This window comes from Thalassophryne amazonica, chromosome 17 (assembly GCF_902500255.1).
Source record: "Thalassophryne amazonica chromosome 17, fThaAma1.1, whole genome shotgun sequence".
Taxonomy (NCBI): Eukaryota; Metazoa; Chordata; class Actinopteri; order Batrachoidiformes; family Batrachoididae; genus Thalassophryne; species Thalassophryne amazonica.
In genome coordinates this window covers 15,458,096-15,483,664 of record NC_047119.1, presented here as the reverse complement: position 1 = coordinate 15,483,664, position 25,569 = coordinate 15,458,096, and the positions used below count along the sequence as shown (strand labels likewise).

Here is a 25,569-nt window from a genome sequence, read left to right as displayed (position 1 = left end):
TCAAAAGTTTACATACCCCGTTTTTTAATACATACCATGTATTGTCCCCTTTAACATCAATGACAGCTTGGAGTCTTTTGTGGTAGTTGTGGACGAGGCTCTTTACTTTCTCTGATGGTAAAGTTAAAAGACTTCAGTTCCTGTAAATTCCTGGGCTGTGTTGCATGAACTGCACGTTTGAAATCTCCCCAGAGTGGCTCAATGATACTGAGGTCAAGAGACTGAGATGGTCACTCCAAAAACTTCACTTTATTCTGCTGTAGCCAATGACAGGTCAACTTGACCTTGTGTTTTGGATCATTGTCATGTTGGAACGTCCAAGTACGTCCCATAAGCAGCTTCTGGGCTGATGAGTGCAAATTTTTCTCCAGTATTTACTGACAACATGCTGCATTCATCCTGCCATCAATTTTGACCATGTTTCCTCACACATCACCAAAACATCAGCGATCCACCTCCATGCTTCACAGTAGGAAGGGTGTACCTTTCATCATAGGCCTTGTTGACTCCTCTCCAGATGTAATGTTTATGGTTGTGGGCAACAAGTTAAATTTTGGTCTCATCACTCCAAATGGCTTTGTTCTGTGTGCTGTTTGGCATATTGTAAGCAGGATACTTTGTTGCATTTGCGTAGTAATGGCTTTCTTGTGGTGACTCAACCATGCAGCCCATTTTTGTACAAGTTCCTCCTTATTGTGCATCTTAAAATAGCCACACCACTTTTTTCAGAGAGTCCTGTATTTCAGCTGAAGTTTTTCTTTGCAATTTTCCTGGCAGTTGTTACTGAAATCTTTGTTGGTCTACCTGACCGTGGTTTGGTTCCAACAGAATCCCTCATTTTCCACTTCTTAATTAGAGTTTGAACACTGCTGATTGGCATTGTCAGTCCCTTGGATATCTTTTTTATATCCTTTATCAATTACCTTTTCTTTGGCAAGTCTTTTGCTTTCCCCATGATTCAGAAACCAGAAATGTCAGTGCAGCACTGGATGAAAGATGCAAGGGTCTGTCAGGAACCCAGAAACTCACTGATCTTGCACACACTCATTACAAGCAAACGGATCACAGGTGAGGATGGTTACCTTTTGTAGCCATTCAAACCCGTTTGTGTCAATTTGTGTGCATGTTATCAGGCTAAAATGACCAGGGTATGTAAACTTTTGATCAGGGTCATTTGGTCAGTTTCTGTTGTCACTATGATTTAAAACTTTGTCTTAAACTTTGTTGTTGTTTGTTTTTAACTTTGATTTGTTTTCAGTTTGTGCATTCCCTTACATTCTGGCTTTCACTACTGACTCCATTGAGATCAGACTGGTGGTCAATGGCAACCTTGTGTACACGGCGGTGGTTCCAGAACTGCAGCTGGCTTCTTCACGGGTCAGTATGCCCACATACTGCTTTTTGGTGGGCAGTGTTATCTTAGATAATCTCCAGCCCACTAACAGTGATAACAATAAACTGACAAACTGCTAAAACATTTAGCCAATGCACCTGCTAACTGCTCATCCTCAAAAACAGACCTAAAGAACTGTAATTTTTGTATGTTGTAGTGTAAACATGGAGGTTCCCAAACATTTTAGCAGTACAGAAAATGTTAAATGAATAAGAAGTATTAAGAAATAAAGGTACGCATGGAAAATAATTCGAATAATGTAATTATTGCATTTACTCTGGCTTGGCTTCCTGCTTCGCCGTCTCCTCGAGGTGACGCTTGTTGCCTTCGCGCAGTGTGTCAGTTTTGTTTTTTTGCAGTAGCATATAACTTCACTAACAACAAAGTTGTATGATTTTAAGATTTACAAACGTTTTAGCCTTTAAACTTTATTTTAAAAATGTCAGCTGACTAAAGTTAGCCAAACTAACTCTAGTGAAAGCTAAATAGTCCACTAATGGTTTTCAAAATTAGCTGAAAAGCAATTCCACGAATAAAAAAGTTAACCTAATTAGCTGTTGGCTGATTAGATAAACGGTGCCGACCACTGTGCTTTTTCCCAACAAAGTAAGTCCGATGAAGCTTCGAGCTTTAGTAGATGCAAGGCCGGTTAGCTTTTGAAATTAAGCAGCAAAGTTGGACTCTTATTTGATAGCAAGAGCACTTTAAATGCTGGCGTTTCCCGCTGTGCACCTTTTAGAAACAGCTTTCTCAGCTCTTGCGTTTCAATCACTCTTTATTAGGCCAGTGGGAAATATGGTTGGCAATCTGCATGGGTACATAGCAGTAACACACTCATAATTCATACACAGAGATCATTTAAAACTGCAATGCAGTTGACATAAAAAAGGATTTCTCCACTCCAAACTCACTGTTTTTACTGGTTTTCCTCCTCCTCTGTACCTCATTTTGTATCTCCTGTTTCTCATAATATTTCTTCACTGCATGTTCTCTGTCTGTATTGATCTCATTCGCTCTATGCGTCCTTCTCTTTTCCATCCCAGTCAGACATCTATTTTGTTTCGTCGGCTCCAGTGAACTCGGCCTCCAACTGCAGTTCGAGAGACACCAGCTCCCAGAGTTCTCCTCAGACACCCACCGGTTACGAGATGCCCATGTTCCCCTCGCCCCTCGGTGATGGTAAGCCCTGTGCGGTAAAAGAAGAAGACGGCGCTGATAGTTGCGCTTGGTATTGTTTTTGAATGTTAATGCTGCCTACAGGCCTGTTTGACCCGTGTCCTACAGAGCAGCAGAACATTTGCATAAACCTGTCTCAGCAGAACTCTTTTCTTCTGAGCTGCAAGGTTTAAGTTTAACATTCAGAGTTTTCTAAATGCGACACATTAAATGCACACATCTCTCATAATGATTTATTAGCATAGCTTACAGATATGAAAAATACTATACGCTTATAAAACCATTTGCTCATTAATTGTGTGTACTGTAACTCCTACAGCTGTACAGAGGCAAATCCAAAGGGAAAGGGGGCGTGAGGAGCAGGGATGCAGCCCCCCACAACAGCCTTAGATTAAAGGTCCACTTTTGAAGATATTTTTTCATGCTACTACTACTACTACTAATAATAATACTAATAATAATAATAATTTCAACAACTAAAATGTTTAGAAAAAATTTAAATGTTAGAAAAATGGTAGAAAGAATTTAATTGTTACATTTATAAACAATGTAGACTATAAATTGTAAGTTTTATCGTTACAGTGCTGTCAACAGTTAAATATGAGGTCTTTATTTATTTTTTATGTTCATTGAAGCCAAGAAAGACTAACTTAATTTCATGTTTTACAAAAACTTCTTTCATAAAATAGTATTTACGTTAATCTTAAAATGTCAGGACATACATTGTTTACGTTACTGTTAAAAATGCACTTTCAGTAAATAGTGCAGCAGATAACTGAAACAGTCGTGCAAATGGTGATACAAGCACCAAGGTTGGCACAGATACTCCTTAGACATTGCTCTTTTGAACAAACCGACTGGCCACTTGAATTTTCAGTAGGTGGCCAGGTAGGGATCAATTGAAGAATTACACAGGGGTCAAAATTAAAAATGCTGAAATCATTTTGAAAACTACACCACATTATTTGTCTGATCGTAAAGATTCTAAAAAGGTATAGATTGGGCTATCTATGACTGAATGATTAGGAGTTATGGGGTAAAAACAGCAAAAATGGTGACAAAAGTCAGTTTCAGTTTGTACAGGGTCAAAGTTAAAGTTGCTCCAATTTTGGTAAAAAAAATGATGCAAATTATTAGTTGAGGTAACAGGGTTTTAAAAAGGAATAGTTTGCACCATGTATCATGCTTAGTTATCATGTTACAGGGTAACATATGTCACATGTCATAGAATCCAATGGATGTTGACCTTGTTTGACCTTTACTTTGGAGATCAAACATTCAACACAATCAAAACTATTCCATTTATTAATCCTATTAGCTCAACCAATAATTTGCATCACTTTTTACCAAAATTAGAGCAACTTTAACTTTTGACAACTGTACAAACTGACACTGACATTTGTCACCATTTTTGCTGTTTTTACCCCATAACCTCTGATCATTCAGGCATAGATAGTCAAAACTATACCTTTTTGGAATCTTTACGATCAGACAAATAATGTGGTGTAGTTTTCAAAAATGATTTCAGCATTTTTTATTTCGGCCCCTATGTAATTCTTCAATTGACCCCTACCTGGCCCCCTATTGAAAATTCAAGTGGCCAGTCGGTTTGTTCAAAAGAGTAATGTCTAAGGAGTATTTGTGCCAACTTTGGTGCTTGTATCACCATTTGCACGATTTTGCTCTAAATATTCTCTTAGCCGCTGCACTAAAAGTGAGTTTTGGCAAAACTGGTTATCATTTTCACGTTGAGGGGGTGGGGTGTTGTCTGCAGCTATGGAATGTAACTAATAACGTAACTAGTAATCTGACTTAGTTATTTTTAAAACTGAGCAATCTGTAAAGTAACTAAGTTACTTTATCAAGGAGTAATCGGTAATTTCATTACTTTTTCAAAGTAACCGTGGCAACACTGGATATAAGTCACACCAATCCATAAGTTGCATTTAATTAGAAAACATGGTGCTATTGTGCATCAACAAAGTATTGAGCAAAGGCTTTGAATTCTTATGTATGTACATTTGATTTCTTAGTTATTTTCTTTTTAATAAATTTTCAAAAAAAAATACTTTTTTCACATTGTCATTATGGGATATTGTGTATAGAATTTAGAGGAAAAAAATTAATCAATTTTGAAATAAGGCTGTAACATAACAAAATGTGGAAAAATAAAGTGCTGTGAATATTTTCCGGATGCACTGTATTACCTGCAATATTCTAGATCAGATTCAGCAGTTTTACTGGTTTCGGAGCCACACAGCTCTGAGAGCTCATATTGAATTTGCTCTTGCAGATTCTCACTTAATTTAGTCTGGCTGCACTTTAACCAAATCTCATGAAAACCAATTCATTATAGTTTTTTTTTTTTTTTGCTTAAAGGCTACTAAACAAACAAACTAGGGGACCCACCCAAGCAAACATATCAGTTTAGCAGAGACAGCGTTCCACTTTGTGAGACGTTTTAACACCATCACAGAAAGACAGAGCGTTGTAATCACAACATACCACCCAAACCCCCTTACCCCCACTTCCATTCAAGCAGCACAATAAGCGTCCTCGGAAGACGCTTTTATGGATAATTGAGTATCAATATTAGCCCCTCCCACTTTACCTCTCTTCACTGGCTTTCTGACCGCTGAGTGGATCCCCTCCCCCTGTGACTGACCTTGATTGATGCAATCGTTTGAAATGGGGCACGTTTTTGACACAATTGTTATTAATGATGCAAATGCCAAATAGGTTTGAGACAGCAGAACAATGGATGATGTTGGAGGTAACATTTCAATCTGTAACGGGTCACGCAGTCACCCTGGTATTGCGATTGCTGCAGGGAAGGACAAAGACTTTGATGAAAATGTCCTAACTGTGGAGACACAAATGCTTTCCTCCTTTTCAGTGGCTACTTACGTGTCCCATTAATGCTGAAAGGGGGAATGGTTTAGCTGTCGCGGCTGCAATTAGGCGAGGAGAGACTTTATGCTTTTAGGCTTGTTTGGCTAATTATTGTTTTCAAAGGAGATGTTCAGCTGTTTGTCGCACTGAGCGAATTCAACTGGTTTGAGGAAACTTTGCTTTCCATGTGAAATATATCGACAGCAGTAAACATTTTGTGATTAAGTACCTGAATTAAGAAACTGCTCAACATTTCTATTGAGGAGCCCAGTTAGGTCCAATTTTTCCATATTTTCCAGAGTACAAGTCACATTGTTTTTTTACTACACTGAAAAAATAGAATAGTTGAACCAACTTAGAAAAGCATTACAATTTGTAAAACCTGAATGAATTAAGTTGTTTGAACATGCGTTTGTAGGTTAACTTACAAACGTAAGTTCAAACAACTTAATTCATTCAGGTTTTACCAATTGGAATGCTTTTTTAAGATGGTTCTTTTTTCAGTGTGGTTTTGGAGGTCCAACAGTGCAACTTAAAAAAAGTCACATTTGTTTTTAATAATAGTAATTGTAATGACTATTTCTAAAAGTCTTTCCTAGGGATCAAAGCACAAAACAAAATAAACTCCAATAGTAAAAGAATAAATGACAAAAATAAAAAGTGCAGTACCACAATGCACAAAAATCCCAAATGATTTATAATATGTCATCTCAAAGCGCTAGACACAAGAAAGGTCTAGACTTTACCCACTCCATGAGCAAACACACTGACAACAACTTCCAAGAAGAAACCTCAAGCAGATCAGACTGAGTCAGGTGGCTACAACACAAAACAGATGGCACAACGCATATTTGACAGAACATGAAACAATTATATGTGAGTCATTATTTGCCTTGAAAAATACACCAATGAGCCATAACAATGTAAAACCCCGGTCACACAGCACTAACGAAGGACACCAAAGTCAAAACGAAACAAGAAATCTGGACTTATGTTGACTTTCGAAGATGTCATTTAACCATCGTCCAGCTTCATTTCTGTCGCTGGCGTTTCTTCAGAATTTTCAAACTGTTGAAAAATGTGAAAGAGTCCTAACGACAACCTCAATTCGTCCATCTTCCATTTTGCTTTTTGTCTTGACGGTTCTGTAGTTCCCGTACCATCAGCGTTCCATTTGATTGTCATCCAACTTCATCCAACCTCTAGCCTCTGTCTCTCCAGCCTTTCAACGTCTCTGGCTAATATGTGTGTATGTGTGTGTGTGTGTGTGCGCACATTGTCAAGACAACGCTGCCGCAGGTGACTGTGGACAGCACAGACTCACTGCAGAAATGATCACACACTGGCGATTCATTTTGATTTTGTTTATAAGCGTCAAGATCGCAGTTCGCTTCGTTTTTCTTTTGATAGTTTCGGTTTCATTTCGGTCTTTTATGCGCTCTGCACTCGCAGGCTTTTCGGTGATGGGAGACGTGCCGGCTCATTCGTCCACTTTTTCTCGACGATTTGTGACTTTGGGACTTTTTTTTCTTCGTTCAGCTAACGCCGTGTGACCGGGCCATAACCACCTGTCCAATTCTGTGTAGGCCCCTTTTTGCCACCAAAACAGCCCTGAGGCCCATGGCCATCCCTGCAGTGGAGACGCGTGCACAGGCTTAAAAAGAAAATGCCTGCTGGAGAATTTGAATGACAAAAAAACAACAAAAGTTCAGTTATCTCTCGTTGACGATGTCAGGCTGAAATTATTTTCCTTCATGCACATCTTTGTATGGTGTTGTGTCATTTTGTGAAGTTTTATTGAAATCCATCAGCCAGTTTAGAGGAGCCTTATGGACCAACTTACAGGTTGATTCCTATATAATGGAGCTATTGTAAGCATGATTTTTGTGTCTGTGAACTGAAATATAACTGTGTGTGTGTGTGTGTGTGTGTGTGTGTGTGTGTGTGTGTGTGTGTGTGTGTGTGTGTGTGTGTGTGTGTGTGTGTGTGTGTGTGTGTGTTAATCTTCTCTTTCTTCCCTGCTTCAGATTCTATACGGATCCCCTATGGTTCCAAGCTCTCCCTGTACATGTCTAAGGATGCTGAAGGTACTGCACAACACATCTCGGTTCAGACGACGCCTCGCCAACATGCATGTGCTCCCAGCGTGCATCATCATCACCCTGTCTGCTCCACAGCGTTCAAACGTTGTTTGAATGTTAATTGAGCTTCAGTTCTTCTCCATTACACTTTTTTCTTCACTAATTAAAGCCGAGATCATTAGGAGCAGAAGGTGATATGCAGAGTAAAGTGGCGATAACGTCGATCAGGACAGTGGTTTTCAAAACTGCAGCAGAGAGATGAGGAGCGGAGGAGAAAAAGGAGCGATTGTGCACAGGCAAGAGGTCGGGAGAGAAGGAAGGACAAGGGGAGTGAGGGAAGGGGAAGACGCGCCTGCCGCAGCATGATTTAGAGATTGCGCTGTCGCCATGGAGACTTTTGTCAGTCCTCTTTTCGATCCAAAGTGGGAGTCCAAACAGTGGTACCATAATCAGAGCGTGATGGAAAGGACTATGACAAAAACATCATCCTCTGACTGCTAATGTGCCATATCTCCTCCTTGGTGATGGATTCATCTGATATAATTGCATCACTCATGTGACCAAGATGCTTTAAATGATTTGGCTGCTCCCTTAACTGAATACACAAAGATCTCACTGCTCCTGAGAATTCAGCGCCCTCTTATTTCTGTATTCTGGTCTCAAGCCCACCACTAGACCATCATCTCCTCAACACCTTGGATGGATGATTAAAATCAGACAGTCGGTTAATTTAGTTTATTTCATTTTTAAATTATGTAAATCTAATAGGTGCAAGATAAATTGATTTCAGTCTTTGTTCATTATGTTACATTTTCAGTGGGTCACCAGTTTACACAAGCCAAGATGATTGCTGCTTTAAACTGTGTTGAAAAATTCCAGTATATTCCAGAAATACACGTTAAACCTCCCAATAAGGTGTCCACAGAATTACAGTCCCATAAAGATTCTGCAATGAACAGTGGAGGATGACCTGTGATTTAAACATGGTGGGAGAAAGGATGAGGAGAAGGTACGAGGACTGTCAATAAAGTATAGGTCCTTTTTCTTTTTTTCAAAAACTATATGGATTTCATTCATATGTTTTTACGTCAGACATGATGAACCCTCATGCGCATGCGTGAGTTTTTCCACGCCTGTCGGTGACGTCATTCGCCTGTGAGCACTCCTTGTGGGAGGAGTCGTCCAGCCCCTCGTTGGAATTCCTTTGTCTGAGAAGTTGCTGAGAGACTGGCGCTTTGTTTGATCAAAATTTTTTCTAAACCTGTGAGACACATCGAAGTGGACACAGTTCGAAAAATTAAGCTGGTTTTCAGTGAAAATTTTAACGGCTGATGAGAGATTTTGAGGTGATACTGTCGCTTTAAGGACTTCCCACGGAGCGAGACGTCGTGCAGCGGACCCAGGCGCTGTCATCAGCCTGTTTCAAGCTTAAAACCTCCACATTTCAGGCTCTATTGATCCAGGACGTCGTGAGAGAACAGAGAAGTTTCAGAAGAAGTCGGTTTCAGCATTTTATCCGGATATTCCACTGTTAAAGGAGATTTTTTTAATGAAAGACGTGCGGACGGGTCCGCGCATCGGGACGCAGCCGGCACGGTGCGGCGGCACAGGAAAAACATCTCCATGTTGATAACCATTTGTAAAATCCAGGCGGCTTTTGATGGCTTTCAGTGGAGTGAGTATATGAGAAATTGTTTAACAGCTGGACATGTTCCAACTTGTCCTTAAGGCTTCCAACAGAGGTGTTTTTCCTGTGGCAGAGCATCGCAGCAGCTGCGAGCCGATGCTGCAATCCGTCCGCACGTCTTTCATTTAAAAAAAATCTCCTTTAACAGTGGAATATCCGGATAAAATGCTGAAACTGACTTCTTCTGAAACTTCTCTGTTCTCTCACGACGTCCTGGATCAATAGAGCCTGAAACGTGGAGGTTTTCAGCTTGAAACAGGCTGACGACGGTGCCTGAGAGCGCTGCGCGACGTCTCGCACCGTGGGAAGTCCTTAAAGCGACAGTATCACCTCAAAATCTCTCATCAGCCATTAAAATTTTCACTGAAAACCAGCTTAATTTTTCAAACCGTGTCCACTTCGATGTGTCTCACAGGTTTAGAAAAAGGTTTGATCAAACAAAGCGCCAGTCTCTCAGCAACTTCTCAGACAAAGGAATTCGGACGAGGGGCTGGACGACTCCTCCCACAAGGAGTGCTCACAGGTGAATGACGTCACCGACAGGCGTGGAAAAACTCATGCATGCGCACGAGGGTTCAAGCATGTCTGATGTAAAAACATATGAATGAAATCCATATATTTTTTGAAAAAAATAAAAAGGACCTATACTTTATTGACAGACCTCATATATCGACGTGTAGACCAGACATCTCAAACTGATTCCAGAAAAGGCCAAGAGGGTGCACGTTTTCTTTAATACCACCAACTCCACCAGGTGATCTCACTGACTAACTGATTCCATCTGTTGTTAGACCACTTGTAGATGTAGCGACAAACTGTGTTAACTGACAATGGTTTTCTGAAGTGTTCCAAAGCCCACGCGGTAAGATCCTTTACACAATGATGTCAGTTTTTAATGCAGTGCCGCCTGAGGGATCAAAGGTCACGAGCATTCAATGTTGGCTTTCGGCCTTGCCGCTTACGTGTAGAAAGTTCTCCAGATTCTCTGAATCTTCTGATTATATTATGGACTGTAGATGATGGAATCCCTAAATTCCTTGCAATTGAACATTGAGAAACATTGTTTTTAAACTGTTGGACTATTTTTTTTCATGCAGTTGTTCACAAAGTGGTGATCCTTGCCCCATCTTTGCTTGTGAATGGCTGAGCCTTTTGGGGATGCTTCTTTTATACCCAATCAGGACACTCGCATGTTTCCAATTAGGTGTTCTTTGAGCATTCATTAACTTTCCCAGCTGACTAACTGATTCCATCTGCTCTAAGTGATGTTAGTCAGTGAGATCACCTGGTGGAGTTGGTGGTTGTAAAGAAAACCTGCACCGTCTTGGCCCTTAATGCGTTTGAGACCTCTGCTGTAGACACTTCATCTGCATTGTCTCACTCTACCCAGTTGTAAGTAGGTACCAGCCGTGGCTGGGAAAGTAATCCATGAAATCCAGGGATTAGCAGTGGCACCAATGGACCTCAGGGCCTATATAGGACTGACTTACTACTCCTTATTCTTCTTCTCATCCTGAAACCTATGAATTTGACATGACCCGTGTTATGTAGAATACAGTTCACTGAGTTTGTTCACCAACTTTGATTGAAATTTTTTTTATTTTGAAGATATCTCTATAGCAGGGTTTCTAGAAAGTGATTCCAGAAAGGGCCGAGGGAGTGCAGGTTTTCTTTGCAACCATCCACTTCCAAATGATTTCACTGATTAACTGATTCCATCTGCTCAAAATGATGTTAATCTGTAGTTGCAAAGAAAATCTGCACCCACTCTGCCCTTTCTGGAATCAGTTGAATACCCCTGCTATAGAGATATCTTCAAAATGAAAGGGCAAGTGCAAAGTTGGTGAATTAACTCGGTGGACTGTATTCTATCCAACACAGGTTATGGAGGAGGAGAAGGAGGAGGAGGGTCCTATATAGATCCTGAGCCCATTGGGTGGTTGCAAAGAAAACCTGCACCCTCTCAGCCCTTTATGGAATCAGTTGAATACCCCGGCTCAATAGCTTGGGATCTTACAGAACTGAAGACGAAGGTCTAAATTAACCAGTTTTGTCAAAGTAACTTTAAAAAGTTACTTCACTAGTTACTTTATACAGTTATATTTTCCAGTTACTTTATACAGTCACTTCATTAGCAGCTGCTGAATGTAATTAATAAAGTAACTCATAATCTAACTTATTTTTAAGATTTAGTACTCAGAAAAGTAAGTATTAGTTACTTTGCTGATTGCTCAATCTTAAGAGTAACCAAGTTACGTTATGTGTGTACATTAGTGTTAAGAATAATAGCAGTGCTATGTGACTAAAAAGATTAATCCAGGTTTTGAGGATATTTCTTATTGTTACATGGGAAACAAGGTACCAGTAGATTCAGTAGATTCTCACAAATCCAACAAGACCAAGCATTCATGATATGCACACTCTTAAGGCTATGAAATTGGGCTATTAGTAAAAAAAAAGTAGAAAAGGGGGTGTTCACAATAATAGTAGCATCTGCTGTTGACGCTACAAACTGAAAACTATTATGTTCAAACTGCTTTTTTAGCAATCCTGTGAATCACTAAACTCGTATTTAGTTGTATAACCACAGTTTTTCATGATTTCTTCACATCTGCGAGGCATTCATTTTGTTGGTTTGGAACCAAGATTTTGCTCATTTACTAGTGTGCTTGGGGTCATTGTCTTGTTGAAACACCCATTTCAAGGGCATGTCCTCTTCAGCATAAGGCAACATGACCTCTTCAAGTATTCTGACATATCCAAACTGATCCATGATACCTGGTATGCGATATATAGGCCCAACACCATAGTAGGAGAAACATGCCCATATCATGATGCTTGCACCACCATGCTTCTCTGTCTTCACTGTGAACTGTGGCTTGAATTCAGAGTTTGGGGGTCGTCTCACAAACTGTCTGTGACCCTTGGACCCAAAAAGAACAATTTTACTGTCATCAGTCAACAATATATTCCTCCATTTCTCTTTAGGCCAGTTGATGTGTTCTTTTCAAATTGTAACCTCTTCTGCACATGTCTTTTAGGACTTTGCGGGGGATTCTTGCAAATAAATTAGCTTCACACAGGCGTCTTCTAACTGTCACAGCACTTACAGGTAACTCCAGACTGTCTTTGATCATCCTGGAGCTGATCAGTGGGTGAGCCTTTGCCATTCTGGTTATTCTTCTATCCATTTTGATGGTTGTTTTCCGTTTTCTTCCACGCATATCTGGTTTTTTAGTTAATTTTAAAGCATTGGAGATCATTGTATATGAACAGCCTATAATTTTTTGCACCTGCGTATACGTTTTCCCCTCTCCAATCAACCTTTTAATCAAACTACACTGTTCTTCTGAACAATGTCTTGAACGTCCCATTTTCCTCAGGCTTTCAAAGAGAAAAGCATGTTCAACAGGTGCTGGCTTCATCCTTAAATAGGGGACACCTGATTCACACCTGTTTGTTCCACAAAATTGACAAACTCACTGACTGAATGCCAGAATACTATTATTGTGAACACCCCCTTTTCTACTTTTTTTTTTTTTACTAATAGCCCAATTTCATAGCCTTAAGAGTGTGCATATCATGAATGCTTGGTCTTGTTGGATTTGTGAGAATCTACTGAATCTACTGGTACCTTGTTTCCCATGTAACAGTAAGAAATATACTCAAAACCTGGATTAATCTTTTTAGTCACATAGCACTACTATTATTCTGAACACTACTGTGTATATATATATATATATATATATATATATATATATATATATATATATATATATATATATATATATATATGTATATATATATGTATATATATATATATATATATATGTGTATATATATATATGTGTGTGTGTGTGTGTGTGTGTGTATGAAGAAAAAAGAGAGGAATCTGAGCTCGGCCCATCGTGTCACAGCTGCCACAAATATCAGCAGCGACCCTCCATCTGTCTCTTGCGGCACTTTGCTCACCTCTCACCCGCTGACATTTCTGATGAGATGCTGCTCCACACTGATCCGTCAGAGTGTTCCAGCTTGGCTCGGTGGAGCAGCGTGCAGCTGATGAATTGCAATACCGCTCCCCGATGGCACAATTAGGCGCTGCAAGTCAGCCTACTGCAGATTTGCAAGAAGACTGTGCCATTTGAAAATGTTGAAACATCCATTTAATGTGTTCCAAACAGAGTTAAGCAGTCATAGTCTCTAGCGAATAACGTTAGGCCTGCTATAAATGGCTACGACTGAAGAGAAAGTTGCATTTACTAGATGTTAGATTGCATGCTGTTCCAGTAAATAGAGCCATAAATCACTTAAGAGTGTTTTTATTTGAATTTGGGCATTTGATTTTATTGCCATAGCTCAGATTCTTTAACTGACATTATGCGTGTTTGCAAAACATTTTTAGTTTTATGTGCTCGCCCAAAAAGGACCAAACTGTTCGTTACGCGTCTTTTACGGCATGATCGTACAGAGATTGCTGCTCATCTTCACATGCTGCATGTTTTTACTTTGACTCCATGTACTGTTTTCTCCTGTTGCAGAGACTGAAAACGTCTTTGTTGGCATCATGATGGCCGTGTGCACTGTAAAACTCAATGAGTTAGTTGAACTCAAACCATTTGAGGAAACTGATTGCCTTAAACCATTTGAGTTTGCCAACTTAAATAAAATAGTTTTCAAAAATTTAATTGTTAAAGTTTTAGTAACTTAACAATTTATAGTTAATTAAACTTATGTAAATCTAGTTTATGTTTTTTTAATAAAAAAGTGACAAATTACTGCCTAAAAAATTTGCATTATATTTTGGATTAAAATTTTTTTTTTTTTATGCATTCTTTGGTTTACTTGTTGACAATAATCTGTTTCTAAATAAAAAAAACAAAATCTAAAAGGACTACAACAGAATGAAAAATGCTAAATGGTAGCCCATGAACAGAGCTTGCACTTTTTTATAATGGTATAAATGTTGCGGCTGCACTCTGCGTTGTGTTGTTATGACTCCGCCCATTTTCTCCCCTCTGAACGCAAACTCACGATCTCTGGCATGGAAATCAGACTCTCTAACCAGAAGGCTAAAATCCAGAGCTCTGGCCGTGTGAGTGAGGTTTACTAACTACATCTGCACAGCAACACCTGCTGGCCTCTGTTACATAAACTCAATTAAAATGAGTGAATGAAATGCACTGGAAATACATCACCAACACTTAAATGCCCCAAAACGTTAAATGCACTTAATGGAACTGAGTTGTTATGACAACAATTCATTTTTGAGTTAGTTTAATTAATGTAAATAAGTAACTATAACTTTTTTCAAAGTTTGAGTTACATTAACTTAATTATTGTATTAAAATGTAGTGTTTGGTTTAACAGTGTAGTTAGTTAAATTTTATTTTATTTTGTTAAGTATATGCATGTATGCAGTTTAAAATAGGTTGTTTTGAAAATTCTCTCTGCCATAGTAATCAAGCACACACGAGCCACTTGACATTAAAATGACTTTATAATCAGTCAACTGATTTGTTTCAAATAATTCAAGTGCCTCCCACTTCCAATGACATGCACGTTGGGAGAATCAGACATATTAAACTGAGTGTGAATGTGTTTGTCTGTCTAAATGTGGCCCTGAGACTGGCGTCCTGTCCAGGGTGTACCCCCGCCTCTCGCCCAATGACCACTGGGATAGGCTCCAGCTCCCTTATGACCCTTAAATAGAAAAGACAGGTATAGAAAATGGGTGAATGATGGCAGTTAGGAGCAGGTGTGATTGGATTTAGATGTAGCTTGAAATTAGCTTGTTTGTCAGGGGAGGGGCTTTGTTTTTTATTTCCAAAGCCTTGACCTGGGAGCCACCAAGGCTAAAACTACTTGTGCACAAGGGGACCCAAGAAATAAAAAAAATTCTAGTGACCCAGCATGAATTTTTTTCACACATCCAGTTTTGTGAACATTCTACTGGAATTCTCATGTGGCGGCACGGTGACTTAGTGGTTAGCACTGGTGCCTCAGAGCTAGAAGGTCGTGGGATCGCGTTCCTGGTCTTTCTGTGTGGAGTTTGCATGTTCTCCCCGTGTCTGCGTGGGTTTCCTCCGGGTACTCCGGTTTCCTCCCACAATCAAAAAACATTCTTATTTAGGATCTGCTCCTTTCTCTGCTCCTGACCAAGGCAGCGTCTCTACATCTGGAGTTGGTCCACGGGTGCCGTGGCTGCTCACTGCTCCTAGTGATTGGATTGTGTCTAACTGTAATTAGGATGGTTAAATGCAGAGGACAAGTTTTGTTGTATATATGTACAATGACAATAAAGGCTATATTATTATTATGTATTTAAAAAAAACAATCAAACAAAAAACACCAATGAACAAAATCTGCCACAAAGTTCCACAAGGCCTTAGGTCAGGGGTAGGCAACCTGTTCCAGAAAGAGCCATGAGGGTGCAGGTTTTCTTTGCAGCCACTGACTCCACCAGGTGATTTCACTGATTAACTGATTCCATGTGCTCATGGCTCTTTCTGGAACAGGTTGCCTACCCCTGCCTTAGGTGTACTTTTTTATTTTTCTGTTTACTCTGGCACAATAACGGAGCTTTTTTCCAATGGATTTTGGTTGGTCCTGTTTTTGCTCCAGGTGGCCAAAGTTAAGCCTTCTTTTTGAAAGGAATGACTGTACTGCCACCTTCTGGACACATAATTCAAGACAGATTTATGTCGCAGTGGGGCGCTGTGGGTGTGTATAGATAGACAGACATGCCAACCCAGTCTCACGGATTGTCGTGATTCAGCAGCATGAAATATACATTAATCTATTGGTTTGTCATATTGTCACGAAAAGTGCAAAATTTTCGTCACGGCAACACAAATTCATTCTACGTAATTCATTCTGTGATGGCTGCACGTAATTAAAAGTGCAGCGGGGGGCTGGGGGTGGTTATGGTTAGGGGAAGGAGTAGGGTTAGGTTATGGTTAAGCTTAGGGTTGGGGGTAGGAGTAGGGTTAGTAATAGTGAGCTTAAAAAAAAACATCACGAAAATTTGAATCATTTTGTGACCGGAGGACAAAAAAAAAGAAAAAGAAAAAATGGGACACTGGGCGGGACATGCTGGTGTTTTCTGTGTGGAGTTTGTGTGTTCATGTGGGTTTCATTCGGGTGCTCTGGCTTCCTCCCACTTCCAAAGACATGCAGGTTTGGTGAATTGGTGTCTCTAAATTGCTTGTAGGTGTGAGTGAGACTGTGAATGTATTTGTCCATCTATATGTGGCCATGTGATAGAGTGGAGTAAGCGAGTATAGAAAATTAATGGATGGATGTTTTTCATATAATTGCCGGTGCTTCTAACTGATTTACTATACTGTAATAATATAATACTAAAAGAATGTGTAAGCTGATGTGGTATCCTTTTCATCTCTACTTTCCATCTGTGGTTCTTTTGTTCCCAGGTGAATCGCCGTGTAAGCACATCTTTAAGATCCCTCTGTGTAACCTTGTGGGTCGCAGCATTGAAAGGCCCCTCAAGTCACCTCTGGTCAACAAGGTGCTGACAGCGCCGGCCCCCACCATGGTCGCCCCAGCACCCCTCATCTCTGCCACACACTCCCTTTCACTGTCCCGCATGGAAATCAAAGAGATCGCCAGCCGCACACGGAAAGAGTTGCTCGGTAAAGTGCTCTGTTTCTTACAGCAACTTCAGTGACATCATGCCTGTCTAAATGTAGGGGAAGCCGGGGCACAGTGGATCAGAAATGTTGTTTTGTGGCAGCATAAACACATTATGTATAGGTTTAGGTCATTCTGTTGTGGATTTAATCAGACATGGGGCCAAATACAAAAGTATTTGTATTTGAAAATACTTAAATACATTTTTCGGAGTATTTGTATTTGTATTTTCTGATTTTGAATTCAAAGTATCTGTATTTGTATTTCAAATACATCGCCGATCCCAAGTATTTCCAAATACTTTTACAAATACTTTTTCAAATACTTTTCAAACATGGGAATCTCTGTGACACTCTGTGTTGAATATAGATTGTGATAGTTATGATAGTGATATTATAATAGTGAATTTGTGATAAAACATTCAATCCTTTACTTATCAATAGTATTTGGTCATGCTATTTTCACATTAAATTGTCACCGGTTTATCAGTTTTTGTGTTGATTTGTTGTTTATAGTTCATAGAAAGTATAAGGAGAGTCATCAAGGGAGCAATCAGGAAAGGCATCCAACCCATCATTAGGAGGGACAGCTGCCCTGTCATTAGGAGAGTGCTAACTAGAGCACAATAGTTGCTATTAGAGCTATTGTTTAGTCACTAGCCTATAGCAGTCTGCCTCTCAGTAGGAGGGGTCTGGTTAGGTTTAAAACTCCAGCTTTTGTTGGCTTCTGTTTATTTGTCTCTACAAGAGTCAGACGGAATCAGACTTCCAGAGCAAGAATTTTAGCTGAGGAAGCTTCTGCGATTTGAAGCGAAATGTCCTCGCGTCAAGCAGTCCAGTCCAGTCGAAGATTCAAGCTTCTCTACTATCAAAAGTTAAAGATTTTTTTAAACTCTTAATATCTCCATAGTCACTTCCATTGTCCCGACACAGAAAAGTCTCTGAGGACCTCTGAGGGCATTCACTGATCCTAAAAGTAAAACCACCTATCGTGCGTCATTATGTAGGTGGTGAGCATGCACAGAAAGTTCAGTCTGTGGAGAACTGACTGACATGACACGATGATGTGAGCAGCCACCGAAGACCAGTTTACACTGGTTACTGCACCACTGTTTATTTCTCTACCGCTAAACATCAAATCATCAACACCCACGGACATTACGCCAGTTTTTTTGGTTCACTTTTTGGCCAAAAAAGTGAGACGACGGCGGAGAGGGAAATGCGCTGGAGCTCTCGTGCACCTCAGATGAAGGGACACGCGCACGCCCCTACCTGGGATATTTCTCTCCAACGTCCGCTCACTCCACAACAAGATGGATGAGCTGGCACTGCTGATGAAGAAGAATAGAGATTTCTCCTCATCTTGTGTACTGTGCTTCACGGAGACGTGGTTAAATGCACAGACACCGGACTGCGCGCTCCAACTAGAGGGATTCCGACTCCTCCGCACAGACAGAGACCGAGCACTCTCTGGTGGAAAAACTAGAGGTGGAGGACTCTGCTTCTATATCAACAACGCCTGGTGCTCCGATGTGACTGTGATCTCCCAACACTGCTGTCCCTCTCTGGAATATCTCCTCATAAACTGCAGACCGTTCTACTCTCCACGTGAGTTTAACTCTTTTATACTTTGCTCTGTGTATATTCCACCGAGCACGGACGTGTACGAGGCCGAGCGCGCGCTCGCGGATCAGATTATGAGCGTGGAGAGAGACTTTCCGGACTCTCTTGTTATAATTCTCGGTGATTTTAACAAAGGGAATCTCAGTCAGGAATTACCAAAATACAAACAGTTTGTTAAATGCCCGACCAGAGAAGGGAGCATGTTACATCATTGTTACACGACAGTGAGTGGTGCGTACCGAGCGGTGGCCCGTGCAGCTTTGGGACTCTCAGATCACGTGATGGTCCACTTGATCCCACGTACAGACAGAGACTTAAACTCTCTAAACCTGTTGTGAGGATGTCTAAAGTGTGGAGCAATGAAGCTGTAGAGGAGCTACGCACGTGCTTGGCCACCACGGATTGGGATATGTTTGAGGCTTCAACAGACAGGCTAGATGACTACACGGACACTGTGACGTCATATATTCATTTCTGTGAAGACAGCATCATCCCACAGCGTACCAGGGTGAGATATAACAATGACAAGCCCTGGTTCACACCTAAACTCCAGCAGCTCCGTCAGCAGAAAGAGGTGGCTTTCAGAGAAGGAGACAGAGACAGCTATAGAGGTGCAAAGTACAGATTTAGCAAGGAGGTGGCAAAGGCTAAATCCATGTACAGTTCACGTCTGCAGCAAAGGTTCTCTGCCAATGACTCGGCCTCTGTGTGGAGGGGGTTGAAAGAGATCACCAACTACAAGCCCAAAGCACCTCGTTCTATTGACGACCTCAAGCTGGCCAACGACCTGAACGTCTTCTATTCACGGTTTGAAGACAAGGACTCACACCTCCCCACCCCCCACACAACTGGATATTCACACACTCTGGACCTCCCCCCTCTCACTGCTGCCCTCCCCACTCCCCCTGTTGCCCTCTCGGTCCAAGAGGAGGACATGAGGAGACATTTAAAAAGGCTGAATCCACGTAAGGCCCCGGGCCCAGACTGTGTCTCTCCTGCCATCCTGAGACACTGCGCTGATGAGCTTGCCCCAGTCTTCACGGGGATCTTCAACACCTCCCTGGAGTCATGCCATGTTCCAGTCTGTTTCAAGTCCTCAATCATAGTTCCAGTCCCCAAGAAACCACGCATCACTGGACTTAATGACTACAGGCCTGTGGCTCTCACGTCTGTAGTCATGAAGGCCTTCGAACGCCTGGTTTTATCCCACCTGAAGTCCATCACCGACCCCCTCCTGGACCCCCTGCAGTTTGCCTACAGAGCCAACAGGTCTGTAAATGATGCCATAAACCTGGCCCTGCACTCCATCCTGCAGCACCTGGACTCCCCAGGAACCTACGCTAGGATCGTGTTTGTGGACTTCAGCTCTGCATTCGACACCATCCTTCCAGCTTTGCTCCAGGACAAGCTTTCTCTGCTCCACGTGCCCAACTCCACCTGCAGGTGGATCACAGACTTCCTGACTGACCGGAGTCAGCGTGTGAGGCTGGGAAAAAATGTCTCGAACACTCGGGTTCTCAGCACAGGATCTCCACAGGGCTGTGTCCTTTCCCCTCTGCTCTTCTCCCTGTACACTAACTGCTGCACCTCCAGCCACGACTCTGTAAAGCTCATCAAGTTTGCGGACGACACCACCCTCATCGGACTCATTTCGGATGGGGATGAGTCTGCCTACAGGAGGGAGGTGGACCGGCTAGTGACCTGGTGCAGCAGCAACAACTTGGAGCTCAACGCCCAGAAAACAGTGGAGATGATCGTGGACTTCAGGAAAGCCACAGCCCCCCCGCCCTCCCTCGCCCTCACCAACAGCCCCATCACCACTGTGGTCTGTCACCGCTTCCTCGGCACCACCATCACCCAGGACCTCAAGTGGGAGTCAACCATCAGCTCCCTCATCAAGAAGGTCCAGCAGAGGATGTACTTCCTGCGGCAGCTGAAGAAGGCCAAGCTGCCTGTCCAGCTGATGGTGCAGTTCTACACGGCCATCATCGAGTCCATCCTCTGCTCCTCCATCACGGTGTGGTATGCCGGGGCCACAGCCAGGGACAGACACAGACTGCAGCGCATTGTGGCCTCTGCTGAGAAGGTGATCAGCTGTAGCCTTCCATCTCTCCATGACCTACACGTCTCCAGGACTCTGGGCCGAGGAGGTCGGATCACAGCTGACACTTCTCACCCTGCACACGGTCTGTTCAAACCACTCACCTCGGGCAGGAGGCTACGGTCCATCCGGACCAGAACCTCCCGCCATAAGAACAGTTTCTTCCCCTCTGCCGTTAGACTCATGAACGCCTCATAACTCAGTCACCTTAAGCTTAACTCTGTCACTTTATCATTTTATCACGGGTCACTTTAGACAGTGTACTTTGGTTTTTAATTGCACTCCTCCCACTGCACTGTTTCTCTGTTTTTCTGTTGCACACAGCCTTTCATATTTCATATTTCTTTTTTTTTTATCTTAGATTTTATCTTATTTTGACACATATATTATATTTTATCCTAGCATTTTATCTCTTCTTAATGTTGCACCATTGTACCGAAGCAAATTCCTAGTCTGTGAATCCTGTTCACTGGCAATGGCAATAAACTTCTTCTGATTCTGATTCTGATTTATGCAATTTAGACTTTTCTTCTTTCTCAGTGTGTTTTAATTAATATTATTTCCAAATAAAAGCATTTTCGTTTTGTATTTGTGCCACTGCGAAAAGTATTCATTTCTGAGAAACTTGAAATGTCAAAAAATACACCATCCTTCTTTGAGGAATAAGGAAAAATAATGACCAGAGCCAGTCCAACAACAAAATTTTATAATATTCTTCATGATAAGCAGAGGTGGAAAACCCCACCTTCAGTGAGTAAAAGTCCTACCATGTATTGCTTCTGTGCACCTGAAACGGGTGATTTCACTGATTATCTCATGTACCTGCCTGAAGAGTTGAACAAATTAGAATCAGCTGGTTTAGCGGGTGGATGAAACGAGTATGTAATTCGGCTTTTGCTCTTTGAAGCCGGGGTTTTCCACCTATCCTCATGAGATCAGTCAGAGTTTTTCCGAAGGCTCGTGGAGACCAGTTGAAAACTTTCCTAGTAACCACGCTAACAAACACCCTCTGAAAAGATCTTTAGTGAACGAGGAGATAAAGTATTCCGTAAAATACTTGTATCAGGTATCCTGATTTGGACAAACACATTAGTATTAGTGTGTTTGCTATTTTTTGGGTCAGTAACAAGTTGGTGAAGGTAAATAACAGTGATTGACTGGTGGTTCTATTGGTGTTTTGATGATGTTACCTGATGGGGTTTTCTTCTTTTTTTTTAATACTAAGGCCTGACGGAGGAGCCAAGTGGGAAGTCTGACAGTGGGACAGTTAAACAAAGAAAAATAAGCAAGAAGACGGCAGAGGAAGAGCCCAAAGCGCGAGCACTGACATCAACAAACAGTGACAGGTGACACAATACATTTAGCAGTCATATGAAGTGCTAGTGACACTATTCACGCACTAATGCAACTAAAAAATAAACACTGTATTCTACCTGTCCAGGTGCACCTTTGTGGACATTATCTCATATCTCTGGATCCACTGTTCATACAGTCTTAATTTGTTTCAAATTGTTTGCAAGATACAAGTAGTCACCCCCATACATGTCAACCCCTTTCAGGGTCCACCTGTATAACCAAGTGATAAAATCCATAAAATCAACACAAAATCCTTATAACCTCCTAAATCACACCAAAATCAGTCTAACACCAGGGATCTCCATGGGCTCTTTTATGGTGGAAGTCCTCCACAGTTAAATCCTCTTGCTCCACAGTAAAATTGCTTGCTGTCAATAAAATCAATGTCTACAAGTACAATGTAAGTATTTTGTACAAAGTCAATATATTTCCCATGAATATATTGTCACACAGCTGTTCTATTTTTACAGAAACAAGAACTGACAGAGTAACAGATCACTGCTCCTAACAATCTTTGGCCCTACCATCTGAAACTGCTCTGCCCTACGATTGGATATTGGAAAACCATGTGACGGTGAACCAATTCCAATTGGACGTTCACATTGCGCACGTTATCACACAGCTTCTATGAGGAGTACAAAGATGGTGGATGGCTGGCTGAAAGTCTGCGGAGTCAAGAAAAACAACAGTAAAAAAATAAATTTACAACAGAAAACCCTGAATATCCGTAAGACTTTATTTGTACGTCCGTATGACTCTGAAACTCGGACAAATACGTATAATTCAGAGACAATCCGTATAGGTTGACATCTATGCACCTCTTTGAGTTTGGTCTGCTTGAGGTTTCTTCCTCAAACCATCAGAGGGCGTTTTTTCCTTACCGCTGTCACCTGTGTGCTTGCCCTACGGGTTGGTAAGGTTAGACCTTGCTTGTGTGAAGTGCCTTGAGGCAGCTTTGTTGTAATTTGGCGCTACATATGAAATAAATTGAATTGAATTCAGCCAATCCCATACACAGCCAAACCATGCAGTTGTTAGTATTGGTGGTGAGTGTAACTACTCTGCATTCAGTGAGGTTTCATCTGTGATGAATGATGCTACTGCTCTCCCTTGTGTTAATTTACATGCAGACGGATGCCTTAAAACAGTGGAAATGGGTGTTTTGAAACGGTGATTAAAATACCTTAACAAGATAAAGAGAGTTACCTGATGGAAAACAGTCAGACTTTAACACAGCTAATGCAGACAGCTGCCATGTCAAAGAAAAATTCACTTAAGTACAATCATTTTATCTCACATCTTATTATAAAAATGTTGTGTCACATGCAAAAATAAAAACAAGAGCAAACAGAGATTTCTGGCATCCACCAATGCAGATCCAGATCACCTCCAAAATTCAGTGGAGTCTTCCATGACCTAATATCTATCTGTGGTGCAAAGTAGTTTTGACGTAATCCTTCAAAGCCTATATAAAGTGAAATTATTACATCCTTGGCAGACGTAATTACATAAACGAAAGAAAAATTTATAATGTTACAGACACAAATTACAGAACAATTCACAAAAGAATATACAAGAAATGCTGTTGGTGCACAGGACAGCAGGGTCTCCAGCACAAATGCCACTCCCATCTCTGGATGGAGCTGCACCTTAAACAGAGAGAAAAAACAGAATCAGGCATCAGAAAGACAAGAAATACAGTATAATTTGTCAGCATTAAACAACAAGAAAAACAGGAAATACTAAGGTGATCGCCGGCCACTAGCCCTAAGCTTCACTAAAAGACCCAGAATTTAAATAAAGTTGAGGCCGTGGTACACTCCATTTCTTAATAAAATGAATTAAAAGAGTAAAAAGCGCAGAACTATACTATACCAGTATGCTAGCCATACGAAAGGGAAAATAAGTGCGTCTTAAGTCTGGACTTGAAAGTCTCCACAGAATCTGACTGTTTTATTGACGCAGGGAGATCATTCCACAGAACAGGGGCATGATAAGAGAAAGCTCTATGACCTGCAGACTTCTTATTCACCCTAGGGACACAAAGTAGTCCTGCACCCTGAGAACACAAAACCCGGGCCGGTACGTAAGGTTTAATTAAGTCAGCTAGGTAGGGAGGTGCCAGTCCGTGAACAATTTTATAGAGTAGTAGCAAAACCTTAAAATCTGTAAAAATATAACCTTAAATGTTTATATTAATTATGATGCCAACATTATTATAATTCCAACAAAATAATGTTGGCATTATAAATCAGCCATTGGCTGCCCTGTGCTCTAAAAACTGGTCACTGAAAAACCAGTATCGGTCGACCACAATATTACAGCCAGCAAGGTTTGACATGTAGCGTGTTGCACGCTGTACCAAAATTTGTCTAGCCTTCAAGCGCCAGTTGTGTCTTTCTGTTTACATCAGGTTACCGTCAGAGTCAAGTGAAACAGACCTGGATCTTCAGCGGCACTGTTCATCTGGTTCAGAGGCAGAGCCAGAGAAGGCGGTACTGCGAGACAAGAGCCCGCCTCTTACCAGCTCGTTCGCCATCTCCACCTCCTTCGAAGATGATGTCCTGGACCTAAAGTGAAGACAATCCCATTGTGCACTTCTCTGCCCCCTCCTGTGCTGTCGCCTTTGTTTTGGTTTGGTTTGCCTTCATTTTGTCGTTTCTGTTTGTCGGCCCGTCATTTACGTTTCCCTCCCCGTACCTCAGTCAAGATGGGTGCAGTGAGAAGATGTGTCTTTGTGAGCCATCGTGTTTGTGTTGTCCCACATCAAATAACCCAAAGAGGCGATCGGGTCGTCTTTGAGGGTTTCTTCAAAGCTTCGAGATAACGGTTTGATCCCAAACCACAAACTGAATGTAAATCGACGCAGTGAGGCACGACAAAAACCTTCACAGTTCTCTTTGTTGCTACTTCACCAGGGGTTGTACATTATGTGGTTGCTCCCAGTCCACTTTAAAGTATTGTATGATATGCATAGGTATGTGTATATCTGTTTATATATGATGCATACAAAGTGGCAGGTGCACACGCTTGTCATGCATATTTATAGATATATTATAAAAGTGCATTTTATTTCCTAAAAGTGAGATGTGTTATGCTCTTTGCACCTTTATTACTCTCCTTATTCACAGCGTACAGGCAGACAGGGCTGCTGGCAAAGTCTCCCACAAGTGCTATTTCCCAGCATCCTCCACTCAACAGCCACCTTATTCTGGCCGTAGCTGCCAAGGGTCTCACAGTTAGACAGAAACGCACCGTTTGGACCGGATGAACTCGCTCAGAGCCACATGCACTGAAAACCTTTGCCCAAATGACCAGAGTCTAAATGTGCACGAGCCGCTTTTTCTACAAGTAATGTGTGTTGTGCACTGAATATAACGCTTTCTGAAACGACAAAGGGATTGTGGGTGTCGAACCGTCGTGTGATGACAAAAGGTACAATGGTAAGATTTTTGTTTTATGCCAGACTAATAAACATAAGAGCATTTTTCATCTTAGGCTTGAATGTTAGATGTTTTGGAATTTATCTTTTCACTTGGGACAAAGATGAAATAAATTTGTACGATATTGATTGAGAATCCAAACACCGTCACAGGCTAACCCGCTATATT

At 41.3% G+C, this 25,569-nt stretch overlaps 1 protein-coding gene across 3 annotated transcripts in view; it reads left to right on the top strand.

The window, feature by feature from the left end:
- The window catches only part of garnl3 (GTPase activating Rap/RanGAP domain like 3), a 202,229-nt gene extending 177,670 nt beyond the window's left edge, over positions 1-24,559 (top strand). For all 3 annotated transcript variants that reach the window (XM_034191917.1, XM_034191916.1, XM_034191918.1), the window contains exons 26-31: positions 1,259-1,377; positions 2,437-2,572; positions 7,489-7,548; positions 16,663-16,881; positions 21,828-21,948; positions 24,372-24,559. In XM_034191917.1, coding sequence (XP_034047808.1) covers positions 1,259-1,377; positions 2,437-2,572; positions 7,489-7,548; positions 16,663-16,881; positions 21,828-21,948; positions 24,372-24,537 — 821 coding nt within the window. In that variant the 3' untranslated portion in view covers positions 24,538-24,559. The remainder of the gene's footprint in view (positions 1-1,258; positions 1,378-2,436; positions 2,573-7,488; positions 7,549-16,662; positions 16,882-21,827; positions 21,949-24,371) is intronic.
- The last annotated feature ends 1,010 nt before the right edge of the window (positions 24,560-25,569 follow it).